At 35.3% G+C, this 21,292-nt stretch overlaps 1 protein-coding gene across 1 annotated transcript in view; it reads right to left on the minus strand.

Annotated features, from left to right (window-relative positions):
* Nipped-B (Nipped-B cohesin loading factor) overlaps positions 1-21,292 on the minus strand; it is a 401,322-nt gene that overhangs the window by 370,244 nt on the left and 9,786 nt on the right. The window contains exons 4-5 of the mRNA XM_065500106.1: positions 18,639-18,757; positions 18,383-18,572 (exon numbers count right to left, since the gene is read on the minus strand). Of these exons, the coding sequence (XP_065356178.1) occupies positions 18,383-18,572; positions 18,639-18,757 (309 nt within the window). The remainder of the gene's footprint in view (positions 1-18,382; positions 18,573-18,638; positions 18,758-21,292) is intronic.

Below are 21,292 nucleotides of genomic sequence, written 5' to 3' on the forward strand. Positions count from 1 at the left end.
CTGAATGTAAAAAACAAAAAGCAATTGGTGGTAGTGTCATAAGCGGCGAGGTACCCCTGGATTTCTCTCCAAGTACCTCCAAAGCTGCTAAAGCCCTAACCGTCAAGGCGGTTAAAACCCATGTCTCGGGTGCCTCTGGGGGGAAGCGACTAAGTCGCTCCTCTCAGTCGCTTCCCATATGCCAGTTGTGCGGCATATGGTTGAAGCCGCACCACCCCCTGCCAACTCCGGCTCTGATAGTAGTCTCAGGCATAAAAATCCTGCCAGAAGGGCTGCTACCACCAGGAGTTCCGCCATTCGCTTCATTGAGGCTCTAGGCTCTAAAAAAGCCGAGGACCTTACAAAGGAGCAACAGGCTTCACTATCATGGGCGAAAGCTCACATTGCTGGTCTCAAGACCGCCCCTCCTTCTGCTGAGTCATCAGCGCACAGTAGACCAAATGCCCAATCTAGCGCGAAATTGGTCGAGAAATTGTATGTTTTAAAAATACAATTTGTATCGATTTTACGCTTCTTATGTTCCCAGTGTGCTTAACGGTAATTTTTATTTTTTGTTTCCTACCAAATTAACAAGCTGTATGCAGTCAAACATAAGCAATTATTTCAAATAAAAACTTCGGCAAAATCGGTAGAGACGCGTTGTTAGTTTCAAGTGTTGTTTTTATAATTGTGAGAAGGTAATTGATAATTTTTTTTTATTATTTTTTTAACTACAAGATATGCTTAAATAACTGTGTATATGTGTAGCAAGTTTGTCACGTGGTTCGCCAGAAAATTTCAATTGAATGTATGCCTCTTTTGAAGTTAGTTTTGAAAAAATCTTGAATTTTATTAAAGTTTTTAATTACTACTCCCGCTTACTTCTGTAGTTATTTTATATATGTTAGAAAGAATAGTTCCTAAGGTTCAAAATAATAAAAAAATTGACTGCCACTTTTTGCCCCTTTTCTTGTTATTCGTCGAAATGTCAATATTGAGACGCGAATTGTTCAATATCTGGGTAAACATTCATGATAACAAAAATAAATTTGATACCATTATAGAATATGTAATGGGAAAAATCGGATTACACAAACAACAAAAAAGTGTGGAATATAATAAAGTGAAGCAAGTTTTATATAAATTTGTCCATGATCTGTGCGAGAAATGGAAAAGTGTGAATAGAACGAGGCAAAAATTCGAAGCGAAATATGAAAAGTGGTTAAATAGTGACTTAGTTTTTGTAATTTCTGAAACTAATTCTGAAGTTCCTGGAACATCTGTCCCCGTTACTCATGCACCAAAAAAAGATTATTCTGAAAAAAGTAAGAGAGCACAACTATTAGATGTTTCTTCGCTTGTAAATTCTAAGTCGTGTGATGACTTGGTTAATGCAGCAAAAGTTGGTTTATATAAATCTGGAAAAAGAGATGCTGCGAAAATGTTGAAGGAATTGGCTGCCTCTCCAACGAGAGCAAACAAAATTAAAAAACAAATTTTTGATCCACCTGAAATGCCTATACCGTATACTCCTGAAGAGGCGTTGGCTTTATTTGTGGACGGAGACTATAGCAAACATACTTATAAGTTAATGCAAATGGGCGCAAAAAAACGAAATGCAAACATATATCCTACATATCATGTTATACAATCTGCGAAAGAAAAGTGTTATCACAGAAATATGACATTTTCAGATGTTTCAGGAGAGGTTCCTTTGCAATATTTGGTCAATAAAACTGCTGAAAGGTTAGTATACCTTCAAAGTGACATACTGGAACAAACAAAATCACCTGAAATTTTTTTGACATACAAATGGGGATGTGATGGTAGTAGTGGTTATTCCAACTATAAGCAAAAATTTAACGATACTAATGCTAATAATTCAGACCAACATCTTTTTGCAGTATGTCTCGTTCCCTTACAGCTTAAAGCTAATAATGTTTTTTATGGCAAAATCCACGACCATCAGCTACACGTTTTTGTAGACCTATCAAGCTTATTTTTGAAAAGGAAAACAAATCTTTAATAAAACAAGAAATTACAATAGTTGAAAATCAAATATCCGCAATCCAGCCAACAAAAATAAATTTAAACAAGTAAGAGTGCTATATTCGGCTGTGCCGAATCTTATATACCCTTCACCAAATTATACTTCAAAATTTTAAATATTTTTAGGTAAACAAAATTTAATTTTTTCCAGTTGTTTTTTTAATTTTTTGGAAAAAAAATTTTTCGATTGTTATTTAAAATTTTTTTTTTAAATTTAAAATTTTTTTGTTTTAAATTTAAAAAATTTTTTTTTTTTTAAATTTTAAATTTTTTTTTTTTTTTTTAAATTTTTTTTTTTTGAAAAAAAAATTCTGGTTAAATTTTTTTTTCCCGATTTTGACCCATTGTAGGTCCAACTTACTATACGTCGTTGCAAATGTCTTTGAAATATCTATCATTAGATATCCATATTGTCTATATTAATGTCTTAGTAATCCAGATATAGGTAAAAAATAGGTCAAAAATAGAGGTTGTCTTGGTTTTTTCCTCATATCTCAGCCATTTGTGGACCGATTTTGCTGATTTTAAATAGCAAAATTCTCGAAAGCATGTCTGACAGAATTATTGAAGATTTGGATCCCGAAGATATCTGGGGTCTTCAGAAAACTGATTTCAACAGACAGACAGACAGACAGACGGACATGGCTTAATCGACTCCGCTATCTATAAGGATCCAGAATATATATACTTTATAGGGTCGGAAATGAAAAATGTAGAAATTACAAACGGAATGACAAACTTATATATACCCTTCTCACGAAGGTGAAGGGTATAAAAATGAAGAAATTACGGTACATCATCATTTTTTGTTGACAATGATTGATGGAAAGATTTTCAGCACTATTTCAGACTCATCATCCCAAGTGTGTGGTATATGTGGAGCAAAACCGAGTATAATGAACAAGTTAGATGCAATTGGAAATCTTCCATGTGATGAAAATCTATATAAGTTCGGAATTTCTGTTTTGCATGCCTGGATACGATGTCTAGAGTGTATTTTACACATTTCGTATAAGGTTGTAATAAAAAAGTGGAGACCTTGTAATACTGAAGAAAGAGAAAAAGTTGAAAACCAAAAAAAGGCCGTAAAAGAAAAAATTAAATCAGAAATGCATTTATTGGTCGATGCCCCAAAACCTGGAATGGGATCAACGAACGACGGAATCACGGCTAGACGATTTTTTAGTCAATCGTCCTTAGCGTCAAGTGTAACTGGAGTAAGCGAGGTTTTAATAAAGAGACTGCAAATCATTTTAAGCACAATATCCTGTGGATATACGATAAATATTGAAACTTTTCGCCGATACTTATCAGAAATCTTTAATAGTATCATCGGATCCCATTATATCATAAATTTCAAAAAAGCCGTTCAAATATCGAAAATCGGAGTCTATTTGTTCCGACGTTGCATCCTTGCTTTCAGAACCCTTCATACCAGAAACCGAAAACTATATTGCAGAAGACTATTCAAGTGATGAAAGCAGTGAATAACTAATAAATAAACTCTTTGGAAAACGAAATGCAAAGTATTTTTTTATAAAGTTGAAATGAAAAGTATTTTATTTTTATAATGTTTATATATGTATGTGTATTTTCTAAATAACTCTTTTTTAAAACTAAATGAAATGTTAATTTTTTTATTTAAGTTATGTGTATTTTTATTTTTCTATTTAATATAAATAAAAAAGTTTATTTTCACACATTGTATTTTATTATAATTAGTGCCACGCCCCTTTAAATATCACCCACATTTGTTAGATCATTTAATTTTCGAGTCAAATTCCAAATTCCAGATTTATAAGTGCTTTCAAAGTCGATTTAAACCCTCTTGCGCGCTAGATTGGGCATTTGGTCCACTGTGCAGCGGTGTCTAAACGGCAACGTTCAGAGGAGGATGCGACAACCAAGAGCCAGCAACCGGGACCGAAAAGGCCTAAAGCGACACAACGATCTCTAGCTAAGTCCTTTAGCGAGATTGTCAAAGACAACCTCGTTAGGGCGGTTATAGATCGAAGTGTCAACGACGGATTCATATCTCAATCAAATTGGGATATGGTGAAGCAAAAACTGGTAGGGGTGTTCTGGAAAGTTCTCAAAGAGAACCCAGGCACTCCTCCTCAATGCGATGATGCTGGTTGGTACCAGGGTCACGTTAAACTCATGTTTTGTGTGGATGAACGCTCAGCGTTGCTGCTCAAGACTGCCGTCGCATCGTTGGGTGAAGTATGGCCGGGATCTAAGCTTGAGGTGGTATCGGTGAGTGAGATACCCCGAAAGCCTAGATCCATAGCTAAAATACCGGCTGAGCCATCTAGCCCGGAGGAGATCTTGGAGATCCTTCAGTGCTGTAACCCACAGTTTCCAACTAACTACTGGAAAGTTGTCAAGGTTACTGATGCTGAGGGATCTTCCAGAAAGGCGATCGTCGTCCTGAATAAGGACTCCTTGGGGCCGCTAAAGAAGACACAAGGGAAGGTGTACTATGGATTTGGTACGATCATCCTGCTTGTTGTCAAGGTTACTGATGCTGAGGGATCTTCCAGAAAGGCGATCGTCGTCCTGAATAAGGACTCCTTGGGGCCGCTAAAGAAGACACAAGGGAAGGTGTACTATGGATTTGGTACGATCATCCTGCGTGTCTACCGTAGCGACAACAAGGAAGATACCTCTCAGAGGATGTAAAACCCATGCCCTCGGAAGAGGGCATGGAATGCAATGACGCCGCTGGTCCAATCGACACTGAAGATACCAACTCAGTTTCCGAACTGGTTGGTACCTTCTTTGAACGGATGGACGAGGCGGTGGACGAGGACGCCCTCCTGAATTTTGACCAGGAGGACGCCGACGTCACCGTTGTACATATTGAGCATGGTGAGGGTGACGCAAATTAACCTTCACCACTCTAAGGCAGCATCTGCTGCACTGGCTAAAAGCTCTTTGAATATCTTCATTCTGTCTGATTACAGCAATGAAGATACAGTAGCAGTCTCATGGGAAACCAATGAAGGCAGTTTGTTGTGGTTGATTTCCAGCTATATGGCGCACGATTATGGGGAGCATCCGAAAAATGATGCTGTCCGCAGTACTGTCAATAAGGCGAATGGGTCCAAGATACCTTTGATTATCTGTGCTGACGCTAACTCGCACCACATCATATGGGGTAGCAGTGACACCAACACAAGAGGTGAGAGTCTTTTCAACTTCATTCTTAATAGTAGTTTGGAAGTAGTAAATAGGGGTTCAGAACCCACCTTCATTGTTTCAAACAGAAGTGAGGTTCTAGACTTAACAGTTGTGAGTGCTGAGCACCACAGCATGATTACTAATTGGGCTGTCGCTAACGACTGCTCCTTTTCCGATCACCAATATATTGACTTTGATATTAGTGTAACTTATAGGAGTGTCAATAACATTCTAAATAGGAGGAAGACCAATTGGGAGTTGCAATGCAACACACTTTCTCGGTCTTTACCAAACCCGCCCTATATTGAGAGTAGGGAAGATATTGAGGTAGCAATTGAGACACTTACAGAAGCGTTTCAATCGGCTACTAACTTGGCCTGTAGGCTGACCATCCGCAGAGGTAAGACTAAGCCTCCATGGTGGAATCCTGAAATAGCAAACGCCAGAAGGACGTGTCGTAAACTGTTCAACGAGGCTAAGAGGTTGGGCAACTGGCCGGCATACAAGTCCTCATTGAATCACTTCAAGAACCTTACGAGGAATGCGAAAAGGAAAGCCTGGAGGGACTTCTGTAGCGGCGTGGGAGGATCCTCTAAGACTAACCGATTACGTAAAATTGTATCAATCTCTCCGGTTGTACCAAGCTACATATATTCATAAATCCTGTGGTAGATGGACTCTGAATAGTAAGGAAACACTTGAGGTCCTACTAGACACTCATTTCCCAGGCTGCCTCCCAGTTGAAACTGTGAATGGGGCTGCTGATTCTGTTGCTCCGTGTGAAAACTCTGTTCCGGTGAACAGAGAAAGAATACAGTGGGCGATCAAAAGCTTCGACCCATTTAAATCCCCTGGGCCGGATGGCATTATTCCTGCTGATCTTCAAAAGAACGAAGAGATAGTTGTACTATGGCTCATTAGCATATACACAGCGTGTATTAGATGGACCTATATCCCTACATGGTGGACGAGATGTAGAGTAGTCTTCATTCCTAAAGGTGGTAAGGCGACTCACACTAAACCAAAGGATTATAGGCCAATTAGTCTTGCATCCTTCCTGCTGAAAACCCTAGAAAGGGTGATTGACGTATATCTGAGAATGACCATTCCGTCGGAACTCATCTCTAAATCCCAACATGCCTACACCAAAGGCAGATCTGTGGAAACAGCTCTACATTCGTTAGTTGGCTCCATTGAAGAGTCGCTATCACATAAGGAGTATTCACTTGTTGCCTTCCTTGATATCGAAGGTGCTTTTAACAATGTCAGGCCCGATGCCATCCTATCTGCGATGGATGAACTGGGAATTGATCTATGTGTTCGCCGACTAGTCGAAAAGATACTCGGTTACAGAGTCATATGTGCTACCCTAGGTGGTACAAGTGTTTCAAGAGTGGCCAATCGAGGAACCCCACAGGGAGGTGTATTATCTCCACTTCTGTGGAACCTGGCTATGAATACCCTGTTGGTCAGGATGGACAACAGAAGGATTAAAACAGTCGCGTACGCTGACGATGTAGCCGTTTTTATATCTGGTAAATTTCTGGATACAATATCTAGTTGTATGGAATCGGCATTAAGTACACTGAGTGAGTGGAGTATATCGAGTGGACTTAGTGTGAACCCCCAAAAAACGGAACTGGTTCTCTTCACTAGGAGGTATAAGATCGATGACTTTAGACCACGTAGACTGAATGGAATCAGTCTTGAAATTAGGGATAATGCAAAATATCTTGGCATCATTCTAGATAAGAGATTGTCCTGGAATATGAATATTCAGAACAGGATTAACAAGGCCTACGTGGCCATCTACTCCTGCAAAAAGGCAATTGGTACTAACTGGGGCATTATGCCGAAAGGTATCAATTGGATCTTCAAACCCATCTTGTTCTATGGAGTATTGGTGTGGTGGCAGGCCTTGGATAATGCTACTCACCGGAAGGCCGTTGAACGAGTTCTAAGGACTATTGCGATACTGATTACAGGCGCTATAAGGTCTACTTCCTCTAAGGCACTTTTTACTATTCTAAACTGGTTACCAGTGGATTTGATGGTGATACAAATGGCTCTCAACTCTGCTGTGAGACTAAATGCGGGTTGTTCGTGGTCTGGTAAGGACCTTGGACACTCTAGGATACTGAAATACTATGGACAGATACATGGTAATGTCGATTACTGCATCGCAAAACCTTTTTTCGATAGGCATTTCCATATTATGATCCCGAACAGGGATTTATGGCAGCGCGGACTCTTCCCTCCTACTGATGTCATACGGATATATACTGATGGCTCTAATAGGGGAAACAGGGTCGGCGGAGGTTTCTATATTGAAAACTTTGGGATAAAAACCTACTTTAGGCTACCTAATTTCTGTACTGCTCTTCAGGCGGAAATTACTGCCATTAAGCGTGCATCCAACTGGCTGAGGTATTATTGAATATCTGGTGATATATGTATATTTACTGACAGCAAGGCTGCCGTTAACGGAATAGCGGGTGTCTTTACGACATCTAGGTTAACCGAGGAATGCCGGGTATCCCTAAATGAGATAGCGAGACATTCTAGGATAACGCTTATATGGGTCCCTGGACACGATGGAAATCAGGGTATCAGGGTATAGCAGATGATTTGGCCAAAAGGGGTGGTATTTCCCTTGTTAAATGCAAGATGGTTGTTCAGCAGAAACTATATGAGACTGCACAAAACAGGTGGACTAATGAACCTTCCTGTGCTACAGCGAGGTCGACTTGGCCCGTATATGATGCCAACAGGACGAATCTACTTGTAGAATACCGTCGTGAGCAAATAAGGCTAATTGTCTCCTTTATTACAGGACACTGTTTAATCGGGACACCTGCTAGAAGATTAGGCCTACGGTACAATGATTACTGTAGAAGCTGCCATAATGAAGAAAAGGAAGAGACTGTGTATCATCTTTTCTGCCAATGTCCGGCTCCTACAAACCTGAGGGAACGCATCCTCGGATTTCCATTCCTATCATGCTTGGACGTGCTATCAAGGTTGAGTCTTAAACGAATCTACTCCTTCATCCGGGAATCTGGCTGGTTTAATTTGGAGGCAACGGAAGTATTGTAAATACCCTGATGTCTACCCCCTGGTTATCACAATGGGATCAGATTTGAATGGACCCAAGTGAGCTGCTTGAGGAGCAGCAGCCCATGGAACCTAACCTAACCATGTCTCATTAGAACGATAATTACGTACACATTTCGATTCTTTTAAATTAAATTACAAAAGTAATTTTTTAATGGCAAAATTTTTACAAAAACTGAAAAAAATGCAGTTTTTCCCCTTGTAAATGCATCTCAAAACTTCACGTCTTATCCCCAACCGATTTACCTAAAATTTTTTCAGGATGATTTTTTACTAATGTTCACCAAACTGGAGGGTGAGAATGGCCAAAATGCAACTTTTGTTTATTAAGGGCCACCCTAATGTATATATGTATGTATGTATATAATTCGTAATTCTTATTTTACTAAATAGTAAAATGTAATTTAATAAATAAATAAAATAATAATTTTTCCTTTTCAGCCCCTGTGAGAGCCCGGCGCAGTCTTGGTGTAGATTTGTGGCAACATGTGATGATCAGGGTCATTGTCAAAGTCCTCATTAATAATACCTACTGGGGAGAGGTAAACTGAGCCTGACCATTTTCTATATCCAAGGATATCGCCACCGTGCAAATTTGATTTCTCAAGTTATTGGTTATGTCACTGTGAAACTTTAAAAGTGCGTGCTGTGTGGAGTGGAATTTTTTTAAACCAAATTGGATGTTTGATATAGGGTATATGATAAATTCTTTTTCAATTTTATCTTTCAGGACATGTTCAAATATTTTCCCTATATTAGAAAGCAATGATATAGGACGAAAATCGGATAAAACCTCAATGTTGCTTTTCTTTTTTATTGGAATTATTATCGCAGACTTCCAATCAGAGGGAAAATATCCATTGTTGATACAGTGATTCATAATACAGGTAAGTAATTGAATTGTCTTATCGGGAAACTTTTTAATGATGTAGTTTGAGATCCCATCTAATCCGCATGATTTTTTGGTATTAATATTTTGAATTATGTTTCTAATTTTAACAGTGTCAATAAAATGGTATACATCAGGATTTGAGAGTGCGTCAAACCTGTCGTCAAACGAGAAAATGTGATTTGGAATTACATCCATACAGGTTGAGATTCTGGAATTAAGATCATCCACCGGCCGTTCTGGTGTTATTTGGCGAAAAATTGAGGAATAGAATTGCTGGAAATTAACTGCAATTTCAGCTGGGTTCGTTATGACATTGTCATTATGTCGTAGTTGTTGACAAAAAGGGATTTTTCTTTTCCCAGTAAATTGATACATTTCTTTAAATGCCGATGGTCCAGGTTTGATATTTTGTAATTTGTTATTAATTTTTTGAGCTTGTTCTATTCCAACAGATTCTTTGATGATTATTTTAAGAAGTTGAATTTGTTTAGACAATATTTTGTACTCACTGATGAGTCTGTTTCCATAGCGGTGAAATATGTTCTTTAGATCTTTTTGCCATTGATATTTTAATTTGAAGAGTTTTTTGATTCTCTCCGAGAGTGGTGTTTTCCCGTTCTTAATTATAATTTGAAGAGAGTGAACTTCATGAATTGAGGTAAATGTCGTATTAAGCTCTCTGATTAATACATCAATTTCTTGATTTTCCAGGTTAGCATTTATTGGGGGCATAATATGTCCACTTGAGTTCCATAAATCGCAGCGAAATTGATCCCAGTTGGTGTTTTTGTAAGAGATGAATGAATGAGGTGGATTTAAAATTAAGCTAGAGGGATCTATTTTCAGTCTTAGTTTGATCGGAAAATGATCTGAAAATGTTGGCAGTGATGAGATGAATTTGGTGCTGATAAGAAAGTGATCCAAAAATGAAGATCCATTTGGGTAAGATGGTGTAGAGTCGCAGATGCGAACAACCTCTAATGAATTGTCTTCTAACCATTTTTTCAGGACTTTTCCATTGGGATTGTCTGTCTCGTCACCACATGATGTGCACTTTGAATTAAGATCACCCCCAAGGATGAACCCATCAAAACTTAAACATGTTTGAAGAACCGTATTTAAATCCGACTCAAGCTGTTGCGACGGATAGTTGCAGGCGTAAAAATTCTGATTTTGACATATTTTTAAATTCCTTTAGGAAGATGTTGATTTCTTGCTCCAGAGTTAATTCTTCTGGTTCTAGGAAATAATGGGCTAGCTAGAAAGTCCTCAATTGCTGACGGTTTTTGTTGACGCAAATTTTGCTGGGTAGTTTCTGGTTGAAAGAGGTTAGCAAATGTTTCCCTGGTGTACGCATTAACATGTGCACTGCTCTATTAACATTATCTTTCGCAATGGCCTTTTCTTCCACTACTTTTGCAATCTTTTTTTTTCTTGCCTCCTGATATTTCTGGTATATTGGGCAACCTCTCCAATTAGCAGGATGACCCGCCTTTTCACAATTTGAACAGTAGGGATCTGAGGAATCTTCTCGGGATCGTTTGCATTCACCAGGTGCGTGGACTTGGTCACATTTTACGCATTTCTATGCCGAATTGCAGTTGCGTGAGATATGGCCCCAGCGTTGACATCTGTGATACTGAATATCACTTTTTTTTTCCCCCCCAGGAGATAATTTGATTTTGCAGGCCATGAATATTTGATATATCGCACAATGTTTCCCCTGGAAGAAGGGAGACCAGAAAAAGTCTAGAATCGATGTTTTGTTTAATAGACCTTGGCGTTTTAAATTTTGCAACAGATGCGACCGTATCAGGCACTAATGTGTCAAGTTCATATTTAATTTTTTCACTCTCTGTATCAGCCACCAGACCTCGTAAGACTACTGACACTTGTTTAAGTTCCTTCGGTGTGAACGAATAATAGTGAATGTCGTTAGTTCTAAGAATAGCCATCATAGAGGTGTGAACTTTAGAATCTGAAAAATAGAACTTACTCTGATTTTTATTTATGTTTTTCACTTTAAATTAAAAATCAGGAATCGTAGATTTTAATGTATCTACCAAAGCCTTTATATTTACGTTGTAAACAAATATTGGTGGGCACCATTTTGTTCTTGTATCGGTTTGTTCAACCTTGTCATTTATTTGTGTTTGATTGCTTACCGGCTGAGAGCCCTGTAAATCAATGTCGGCCAGAACGCTTAGGATACCAAATTTATTCTGGTCTAGTGGGACGTGGTTAGCTAGTCTTTCAGATAAGTCGGAGATATCCACACTTATTGGTGCCATAGTGCTTTCTACTCTTTGTCGTTTTCGTTCATTTGTTATGTCTGCCAATCTTGTTGTTTTTATACTACCATTATTTGTAGTAGCAACCGGTGAGACAAATGAAGTCGTCTCTACTTCTTCCTCCGTAATATCATACTCCATATCCTGGGGCAATAATGTCGGCATATGATTGCAATATTATGCAAAATTTATGCACGTCTTCCCAAAAAATTAATATAATTAAAAAATTTATTTATTTGCGCTAAAAAAATAATTCCGATCTTGACGGTGTTGCCACGCTTTCTCCCTTTTAATTTTGTAAAAAACAAACTATAACCATTATATCAGTGATGCAAAATTGGTTTAATTTAAAATATGGTAAAAAAAAAGCTTTAAAAAACATCTAAAATTTTCTTTTAAATTTTAAAATTCTAAAAAAAAAATTATTTAAAAATCGCATAAATTTGAATCCGCATAAAACGAGACCTGAGTGTATTATATTCTTGTTAAATAAATAACTTTGAAGCCTCATAACTTTTTAATGGTTAGTGATGGAAAGGAAATATTGGTGTTGTGGGGTATAAATTTATGTAAAAATGTTTGATGCAGATTCGACTGGTGAAATCATATTTTACACTACAGAAAAATGTGCTCAAAATCCGCGTTTTTAGGTGCGTTGATCCACCACAAGGAGCGAAAATTTTCCAAAAAAAAAGGACGCCATTATTTTTATTTACGCAAAAACCTTCAGAAAAATTATGATACCCGAACAACAAATAAAGTGAGATGGTCACAAACGAACTCTAATATACATATAAAAATTAAATGGTCCATGTACAGTGGTGGCCATTTTTTTGCTAAATTCCATGTGATTGTCAATAATTTTTTCAAATATTTCCACAAATATGTATACATGAGGACTGTTTTAACACATAAGTGTGTTTTATTCAACTGTGTCAATTCATACATATTCACCACGAACACTTAAGATTTTTCGACAACTTGACCAAAAAATTTTTTTTAAATAAACATATTTTCTAACATTTATATCATTATATTTTTATTATAAAATATTCGGACCAAATTTCGTATTTTTAGTTCCATTAGTTTCGGTCATATCATGTTATTAACAGCGGATGTTCGCTGAGGTGGGTCAACGTATTTCCACATATCTTTGTTCATATATGTTTTGAAAAACTAGAAACTAGAAATATTAATAACACTATGAGACAAAAAAGACTAAAGTAGAAATACCTGGAAAGTAGTACTATTTTTCTGATAGGCTTTATCGAGTACAATAAGAATATGTTTTTGAAATTTGCAAAACACCTCCAAAATCTTGAGTTACGGGTAAAAAAACGGTTTTCATACCTTTAAGCACCTATAAGCCATTAACTAAGCTGATTCTCAATCGATTTTAATTTTTTAAACGGATTTAAAAAGAAGAAACTGCGGCCTTTCCAATGGTATATATATTATTTAAGTATTTTAACAAAATTTGTGTGCATTTTTCCAGTAAACATATTTTTGTTTATATTTTTTCACCATTTTCCAACTTTGAAGAAGATTTTACATAGTATTTTATACCATAATCTGAATACATTAAAAGTACAGACACAGTAAACGATTTACTAATACTCGCCCTGTGTTTAACAAGAAGTTTATAAATGTTTCGAATGAAAAGTTTCTCACATAGAATACAGAAACGAGGTACTGGTTTACAAACCCATTATGCTAATGATTTTAAGATAGTTATTAAGTAACTAGCTGACCCAACAGACGTGGTCCTGTCCAAATTAAAAAAATCATTTTGTTATTATGTCAGCCATAAATTTGGGAGAGAGTAATAATTTTTAATTTCAGTAGCGTCTCTAATTTTAACCCTACGCTTGTTTAGGAACCAATGAAAATAAAGAAATACTTTTTTCGATTGATTTGCTGTGTTATCATAGTTTCGTTCATTGCAATGCTCTATGATACACGACATTTTTTGTTTTATCGTCTGGCGCGTAAACAAATAATGCTGATGCTGATCCGACACAGAGACATACGACATACAATTGACCATGCGAGAAATATGAAATTTCAAGGTTAATACCTCAAACACGCAATGACTGCCCTTGAGATTTGTTAATTGTCATTGCGAATGCAAGCCTTTATATATTGTTGCTTCGATGCCGTTATTCATCAGGATTTTTACCGCAAGTCGGGTGCCATTACAAAGACGTGGTTGGTTTATGTTTTGTAACTTTTTAATCACCGATCCAACTTTCAGTTGGAGATTGCGAAGCGGTAATCCAGATAATTCTAGCGAGTTTAGAAACTCGGTTGGATAGTTGACGACGTCATTAATTCGACAGCAATTTCACATTGAATCTTAAAAATCCAGTTTGTCGACATCAATGTTTTTCGCAGCCAATATAGCACGTTCGCACAACTAATCATGGTTTTTGTAATTTTGTGCAATGTTTGGAAACATATTTCGGATGAGTTCGGGTTTTGATTCGGTAAACTGGCAGAAAGCGACGGGAATTGTTTGGAAAATACTTCTCCAGATTGATCGTTCTTCAGTTCGACACTCATGTTCACAGTCAATTTGAGTTTCTGACGTGTTTCCACAAAACGGACGATTTTAAACATGTACATATTAAGGCCCCTATTACCGTTTACAACAGTTGTATTTTAGTGTTGTATTTTTTAAAATGCGACCATGATTTACATTTGCGTTGACATCGGCGTTGACCTTGAAATCACTGGCAATGTTTGCCGAAAATCAACTGCTAACAGAATCTTCGTACCACCAAACCGGCTTTGATAGTTTCGTAAATCTTGCAACATATTGTCGAATGCCTTCAAAAACTTTTTATGTGCCATTGTACACTCATCCCAAACGATCAGTGTGATTTGCTGTAAAACTTTGGAAATCTTAAATTGGATTACAACGAACATTTAACATTTAAAAATTAGCCATATCGGTGGAGCCGTTTTCCGATTTTAGATAAATCGAAAAAAGTGGGCGTAAAAGAGGGCGTGGTTAATTTTTATTTCCGTAAAAACCTAAGTTGGACTATGACGAACATGGTAAAAAATATTGTCGGAATCGGTCCAGCCGTTCTCAACTGATGCAATTACCAACGAACGACATTTGATTTCTATTTATATAGATATTTCGATAGTTAGAGCTTTAATTTATCTCGCGATAACTTCTAGACTTGATATATACAATACACTGGGTCGAAGCTTTCACAACACAATTAGAATTCACATGCCGAACATATAACCGCTGTGAAGCTACCTTAAGGGTACTACAAATCATGACTAGGTTTACAAAGCTAGTGAAGCCTTTGTTAAAAGTTACGCTGATTGGTGTAGCGATGCTGATACGGGATATACATATATTGAAGTCAATAATGTTTATAACAATCGGACAACTAGTTACAAAGTTATGCCTTAAATTATATTTGAAGTCTTTTGAATATTCTTCGAAATACAGGTAAGCCTCCATTTACGCGGTACTTTATTTACGCGAATTAGATATTACAGCGAACTCAAATTAGCAACCATTTTTTCAAATGGCGACTTTTTTTACACGTTGTTTATATAATGCGGCAACAAACAACAAAAAATGAAAAAACTCAAGCGAATAACAGATTTATTTTTTGAAAACTTCGGTAATTTTTATGAATTTTTTGTTTGATCTCTTTTATGTATTAGAATATTTTGTTTTTTTAATTGAAATTGTTTCCTTAATTTTCGATAAGAAATAATTTTTTTAGTGGAGTTATTTTAGTTTACTTTTGTTTTAAGTAAATTTTCAAAATTACAAATAAAATAAGTTTACTTAAAGTATATATCGTCGCTTTAAATGCAAACGGACGTAACTACATTTTTGTTTTTACAGGATACGTTATAAAATCAATTATAATAGAGTATTCTTGGCAATTGTTCAATCAATCAGTAACTCGATTTTGAATTTTTGTGTAGTTACGTCCGCTTTCATTTAAGGAGACGATATGTAGGTACGTACATTAGGGTGGCCCCGTTTGTATGGAGAAAAAATAAGGTATCGATGTTCCCACCTAAAATGAAAATTTGATTCATTCTAAGACTACGTTTTGAAATTTTTCGTCCTGGGGTCAATATTTGGCGAGCTGGATCAAAGGATAAAAAGGTCCTTTTTTGAGGTTTTTTACATTTTTTCCATATTTCTTCCAAAGGAAGTATATGTAAATTTGGTATCATATGAAAGGTCTTTGAGAGACGCATTCAATTGGTTAAAAGAAATTTAAAAAAAGAAATTTTAATTAAAAAATTTTAAAAATTTTCGACAAAATTTTATTTTTTTTTAATTTTTTCATAGAATTTATTCAAATACATAGATGAAATTTCTTGATCATAAACATCATGTAATTTCACAGAAATGGATTTTCTCGTTTTTTAAAATTCAATCCAGTTCAATGTTTATTCAAATTTGTTTAAACCTAATTTCATCCCTATCTGACAATCTCTGTACTCAATTCATAGTATATGTATGGGCATCAAAATAACTCAAATTTTATAAGCTTTCCATCGATGTATAAATTCTTATACTTTTCTTTTATTACACTGCGAATATTTAAATTTAAGCTAAAACATTTGCTATACATAGCGCTATAATGATTATTTTAATGTTATTCCTTTGGAATGTTGTTGTTAATTTTAAGTAACATGTGAAAAACTGCTTAACAGATAGGGATGAAATTGGGTTTATTGTTTATTCAAATTTGTTTAAACCTAATTTCATCCCTATCTGACAATCTCTGTACTCAATTCATAGTATATGTATGGGCATCAAAATAACTCAAATTTTATAAGCTTTCCATCGATGTATAAATTCTTATACTTTTCTTTTATTACACTGCGAATATTTAAATTTAAGCTAAAACATTTGCTATACATAGCGCTATAATGATTATTTTAATGTTATTCCTTTGGAATGTTGTTGTTAATTTTAAGTAACATGTGAAAAACTGCTTAACAGATAGGGATGAAATTGGGTTTAAACAAATTTGAATAAACATTGAACTGGACTGAATTTTAAAAAACGAGAAAAACCATTTCGGTGAAATTACATGATGTTTATGATCAAGAAATTTCATCTATGTATTTGAATAAATTCTATGAAAAAATTAAAAAAAACTAAAATTTTGTCGAAAATTTTTAAAATTTTTTAATTAAAAATTTTTTTTAAAAAATTTCTTTTAACCAATTGAATGCGTCTCTCAAAGACCTTTCATATGATACCAAATTTACATATACATCCTTTGGAAGAAATATGGAAAAAATGTAAAAAACTTCAAAAAAGGACCTTTTTATCCTTCGATCCAGCTCGCCAAATATTGACCCCAGGACGAAAAAAATTCAAAACGTAGTCTTAGAATGAATCAAATTTTCATTTTAGGTGGGAACATCCGCAACTTAAATTTTGGGGCCACCCTAATGTACATATGTGTTTTCTATTTAACGCGATTTTTAGGTCCCAATTTCTTTTTTGTTATGTGACTGATGTATTGTTTTACGCGAAATTAAAAAATATTGGCCCCACAAAAGCATTTCGTTCTAAATTAGAACCTCGTTTTACCCGAATTTGATTTACACGCTATTTTTTTGGGCCCAACAAACCGCGTAAATGGAGGCCTACCTGTATTACCACAGAGAACTCGTATCTATATATATAAAAATGGATGTTTGTATGTGGGTATGTATGTATGTTCCGAATGAACTCAAAAACGGCTGGACCGATTTGGATGAAATTTTCAGGGAATCTTCAGAATAGCCTAGCGGGTAACACTCTAAAGTCAGATTTTTGATTTTCGGTCTGTGTGCGGTGGAATCTTCAGAATAGCCCAGCGGGTAACACTGTATAGTCAGATTTTTAATATTCGGTCTGTGGGCGGAGGGGCGTGTAAAAATCCAATTTTTACATTATACCGCTAATGCCATATATATTTCATAAACATGGATGTGTGTATGTATGTTTCGTAGTGACTCAAAAATGGCTGCACCGATTTTGATAAAATTTTCACGGAATCTTCAGAAAAGCCTTTTGGGTAACAGTGTATATTCAGATTTTTGATTTTCGGTCTGTGATAAACAATTTTGTTTACTCTTGCATATTAAGTGCATGAATAAGAAATTTACATATGAAATCTACTTTTAATCAAAATATTATGATGTTAACAACCTCAATGACCAAATACAATTGAAAGTGTCTGGTGAAACAATAAAATACAAATCGATTGACACAGTAATGAACGAAGAACAAGTCGTCAATTGTCCTACATTGGAACCAGCCGAAATGCCACCACATGTATTAACATTGAAGGTTGGATTAACGACTTTTTCCGACACTGTATATTAAAATCGAGATCGAGATGCAATATAAAACAGATGTTTTACTCCTCATTGATATGTCATTTGTTGATATTGTTATTATGTGTTCCAAATTAAACATATACATTCGCTCTAAGGAGGAGAAATTTTCCACATGTCATACATAACGATGTTAATATACCTCGATCCGTTACATAAGAACATTTTATTTTTTGTATACATAATTAAAATATTTTAGTTATTTATATTTGTAATTTACGTTTTATTGATACTGATCTATTTCGAGTTTTATTTTTTTATGAGTAGTAGTAGCATCGACTGTGACTTGTCAAATAAATAAAATAATAAAACAAAATTTATTTTATTTAGTGGTTACGTCTTTTCATCTAATATTTGTCATGTATACCTTAACTTTCTGATGTGTAAATTGTCGCAAGAAAAATTTATAACGTTGTTCAGTAATTGCATATTAAAATACCGCCTTAAATATATAAATATATGATTTTCCCAAATTAGTTCATACCTAGAATTTTTTAACAGATTAGAATCTTGTTCAGTGCTTGCATCAGATAATTTTTTTTCTTGTTCAATAGATAAGTGTTCAGCCGGTTGATTTTGAGAAATTCCAGTTTCACATTGTTTGGCTGGTGCTTCCTCTAATGGCAACAATTCACGATTTTGTTTAATATATAAATTATTTTCATCTTTAAAATCTAAATATTAAATAAATTACATTATATTATATTATTATTATTATACTAGCAAACAATTGTACTTACTTATACACTTATCTTTATTAAAAACGTTAGGACGAAAATTATAAATCCCTTGTAATAGTTCAGGACAGGTGCTTATATCCGCTTCGTTTTGTTGAATTTCATACTGCGGCTTCAATTCGCTGAAAAAAAGAATTTATTCTGATTAATAATCCAATTCGTATAATATAATTAAAATGCACAAAATGTATGATAAACAAAAAAAATAGAAAGTTATTTACAAGGCGTTTTCAATAATGCACAGTGGGGCAGAATCAAAATTTTTTTGGAAATAAATCTGTCATTTCTAAACGGCTGGTCCTATCGGGATAAAATTTTTTATATTTTTGGATATATACTTTCAGAGTTATAGGCATTTGAAAATTGAAATTTTAAAATTTTGCCTTTTTTGGACCGAATGGACTTGAATTTTTTTTGTTAGTTGGACAACAAAATTATGAATAAAATAAATATTAAAAAAATAGTAGTCCGTTCACAAGGCCTCTGCTGATTTAAGCCGATGCTGGTGACGAGCTGCTGGTAGTTGACGGGTCAGCTGGGGGAGGAGAAGAGCTTCGAGTGTCTTCGCTAGAGATGACTGGAGGGAAATCGGTCTGTACGATTGTCCCTCACTCGTGATTTTCCCAGGTTTTAGCAATGGATCACTCGACCCATTTTCCAGTCATCTGGTATAGTTAAGCCTTACTAATAGGTTAACAACCATTGTCAGATACTCGACTCCCCGCTCGCCTAGGTGTTTTAGCATCATAATGGATATCCCGTCAGGTCCTATTGCCTTTGAAGGCTTAGCTGAGTTGATGGCTTCTGCAACTTCAGTTGGCGAGTAAAGTTGTGGTGTGTCCGAGACTGGAAGATCGTGTAGTTTGCGGACAATACTTCTTTTCGTCTCTCTCAGGGTGCTTAATGAATTTTTTTTTTTTTTCAGGTATTATTATTATTTATTTAGTAGTATTTTAAATACTTTATCTTATAACTATATAACATTTGATTAAAATTATTTTAAATTTTTATAGGCTCTGATATACACATCTGCTCAAAATAATAGATACACCTAATTGGAAAAAATTTAAATGGCGGTAACATTGAAAATTTCCTCGCAAGCGTTAAGAATACATCATATTATTAAAATTTCTATCTGGCAATGTCATGTCAGTCAAAAATCTGGCAACTATTTGCTTTCATGTTGATTTTTAAAAACGAATTTATTTGAATTACAAAAAAATATTTGCTCATAAAAATAGATACACATCAGTAATTTGTAATTTGTTTATATACAATTTTTTTTTGTGCAATTTTTTGTTCCTATTTACGTGAAACAGTAAGTATAATTTAAATTTTAGCAACAATTTTATAAAAAATAGGACTCTTTTGAAGAAAATGGGACGAAATCATCATTGTACCGAAGATGAGAAAAAAATTGTTCAAACGATGAGAAATCAAGGAAAATCATTACGGGAAATAGCAAAGAGCATAGGAAGATCTTTACATTTTGTCCAAAATGCTTTATCTAAAAAACAAAAAAGAGAAACTCGCGGTAGACCAAAGAAAACCAGTCCAGAAACAGATAGGCGGATCGTCCTTATGGTTAAAAAAGACCCTTTCATATCATCGAAAGCTATTTCTGCGGAGCTATGTAACGAAATCAGTCCACAAACAGTTCGTCGTCGTCTTTTACAAGCTAAATTGCCGGGAAGAATAGAAAGTTATTTACAAGGCGTTTTCAATAATGCACAGTGGGGCAGAATCAAAATTTTTTTGGAAATAAATCTGTCATTTCTAAACGGCTGGTCCTATCGGGATAAAATTTTTTATATTTTTGGATATATACTTTCAGAGTTATAGGCATTTGAAAATTGAAATTTTAAAATTTTGCCTTTTTTGGACCGAATGGACTTGAATTTTTTTTGTTAGTTGGACAACAAAATTATGAATAAAATAAATATTAAAAAAATAGTAGTCCGTTCACAAGGCCTCTGCTGATTTAAGCCGATGCTGGTGACGAGCTGCTGGTAGTTGACGGGTCAGCTGGGGGAGGAGAAGAGCTTCGAGTGTCTTCGCTAGAGATGACTGGAGGGAAATCGGTCTGTACGATTGTCCCTCACTCGTGATTTTCCCAGGTTTTAGCAATGGATCACTCGACCCATTTTCCAGTCATCTGGTATAGTTAAGCCTTACTAATAGGTTAACAACCATTGTCAGATACTCGACTCCCCGCTCGCCTAGGTGTTTTAGCATCATAATGGATATCCCGTCAGGTCCTATTGCCTTTGAAGGCTTAGCTGAGTTGATGGCTTCTGCAACTTCAGTTGGCGTGTAAAGTTGTGGTGTGTCCGAGACTGGAAGATCGTGTAGTTTGCGGACAATACTTCTTTTCGTCTCTCTCAGGGTGCTTAATGAATTTTTTTTTTTTTTCAGGTATTATTATTATTTATTTAGTAGTATTTTAAATACTTTATCTTATAACTATATAACATTTGATTAAAATTATTTTAAATTTTTATAGGCTCTGATATACACATCTGCTCAAAATAATAGATACACCTAATTGGAAAAAATTTAAATGGCGGTAACATTGAAAATTTCCTCGCAAGCGTTAAGAATACATCATATTATTAAAATTTCTATCTGGCAATGTCATGTCAGTCAAAAATCTGGCA

The sequence above is a fragment of the Calliphora vicina genome, chromosome 2 (genome assembly GCF_958450345.1).
Source record: "Calliphora vicina chromosome 2, idCalVici1.1, whole genome shotgun sequence".
Classification (NCBI taxonomy): domain Eukaryota; kingdom Metazoa; phylum Arthropoda; class Insecta; order Diptera; family Calliphoridae; genus Calliphora; species Calliphora vicina.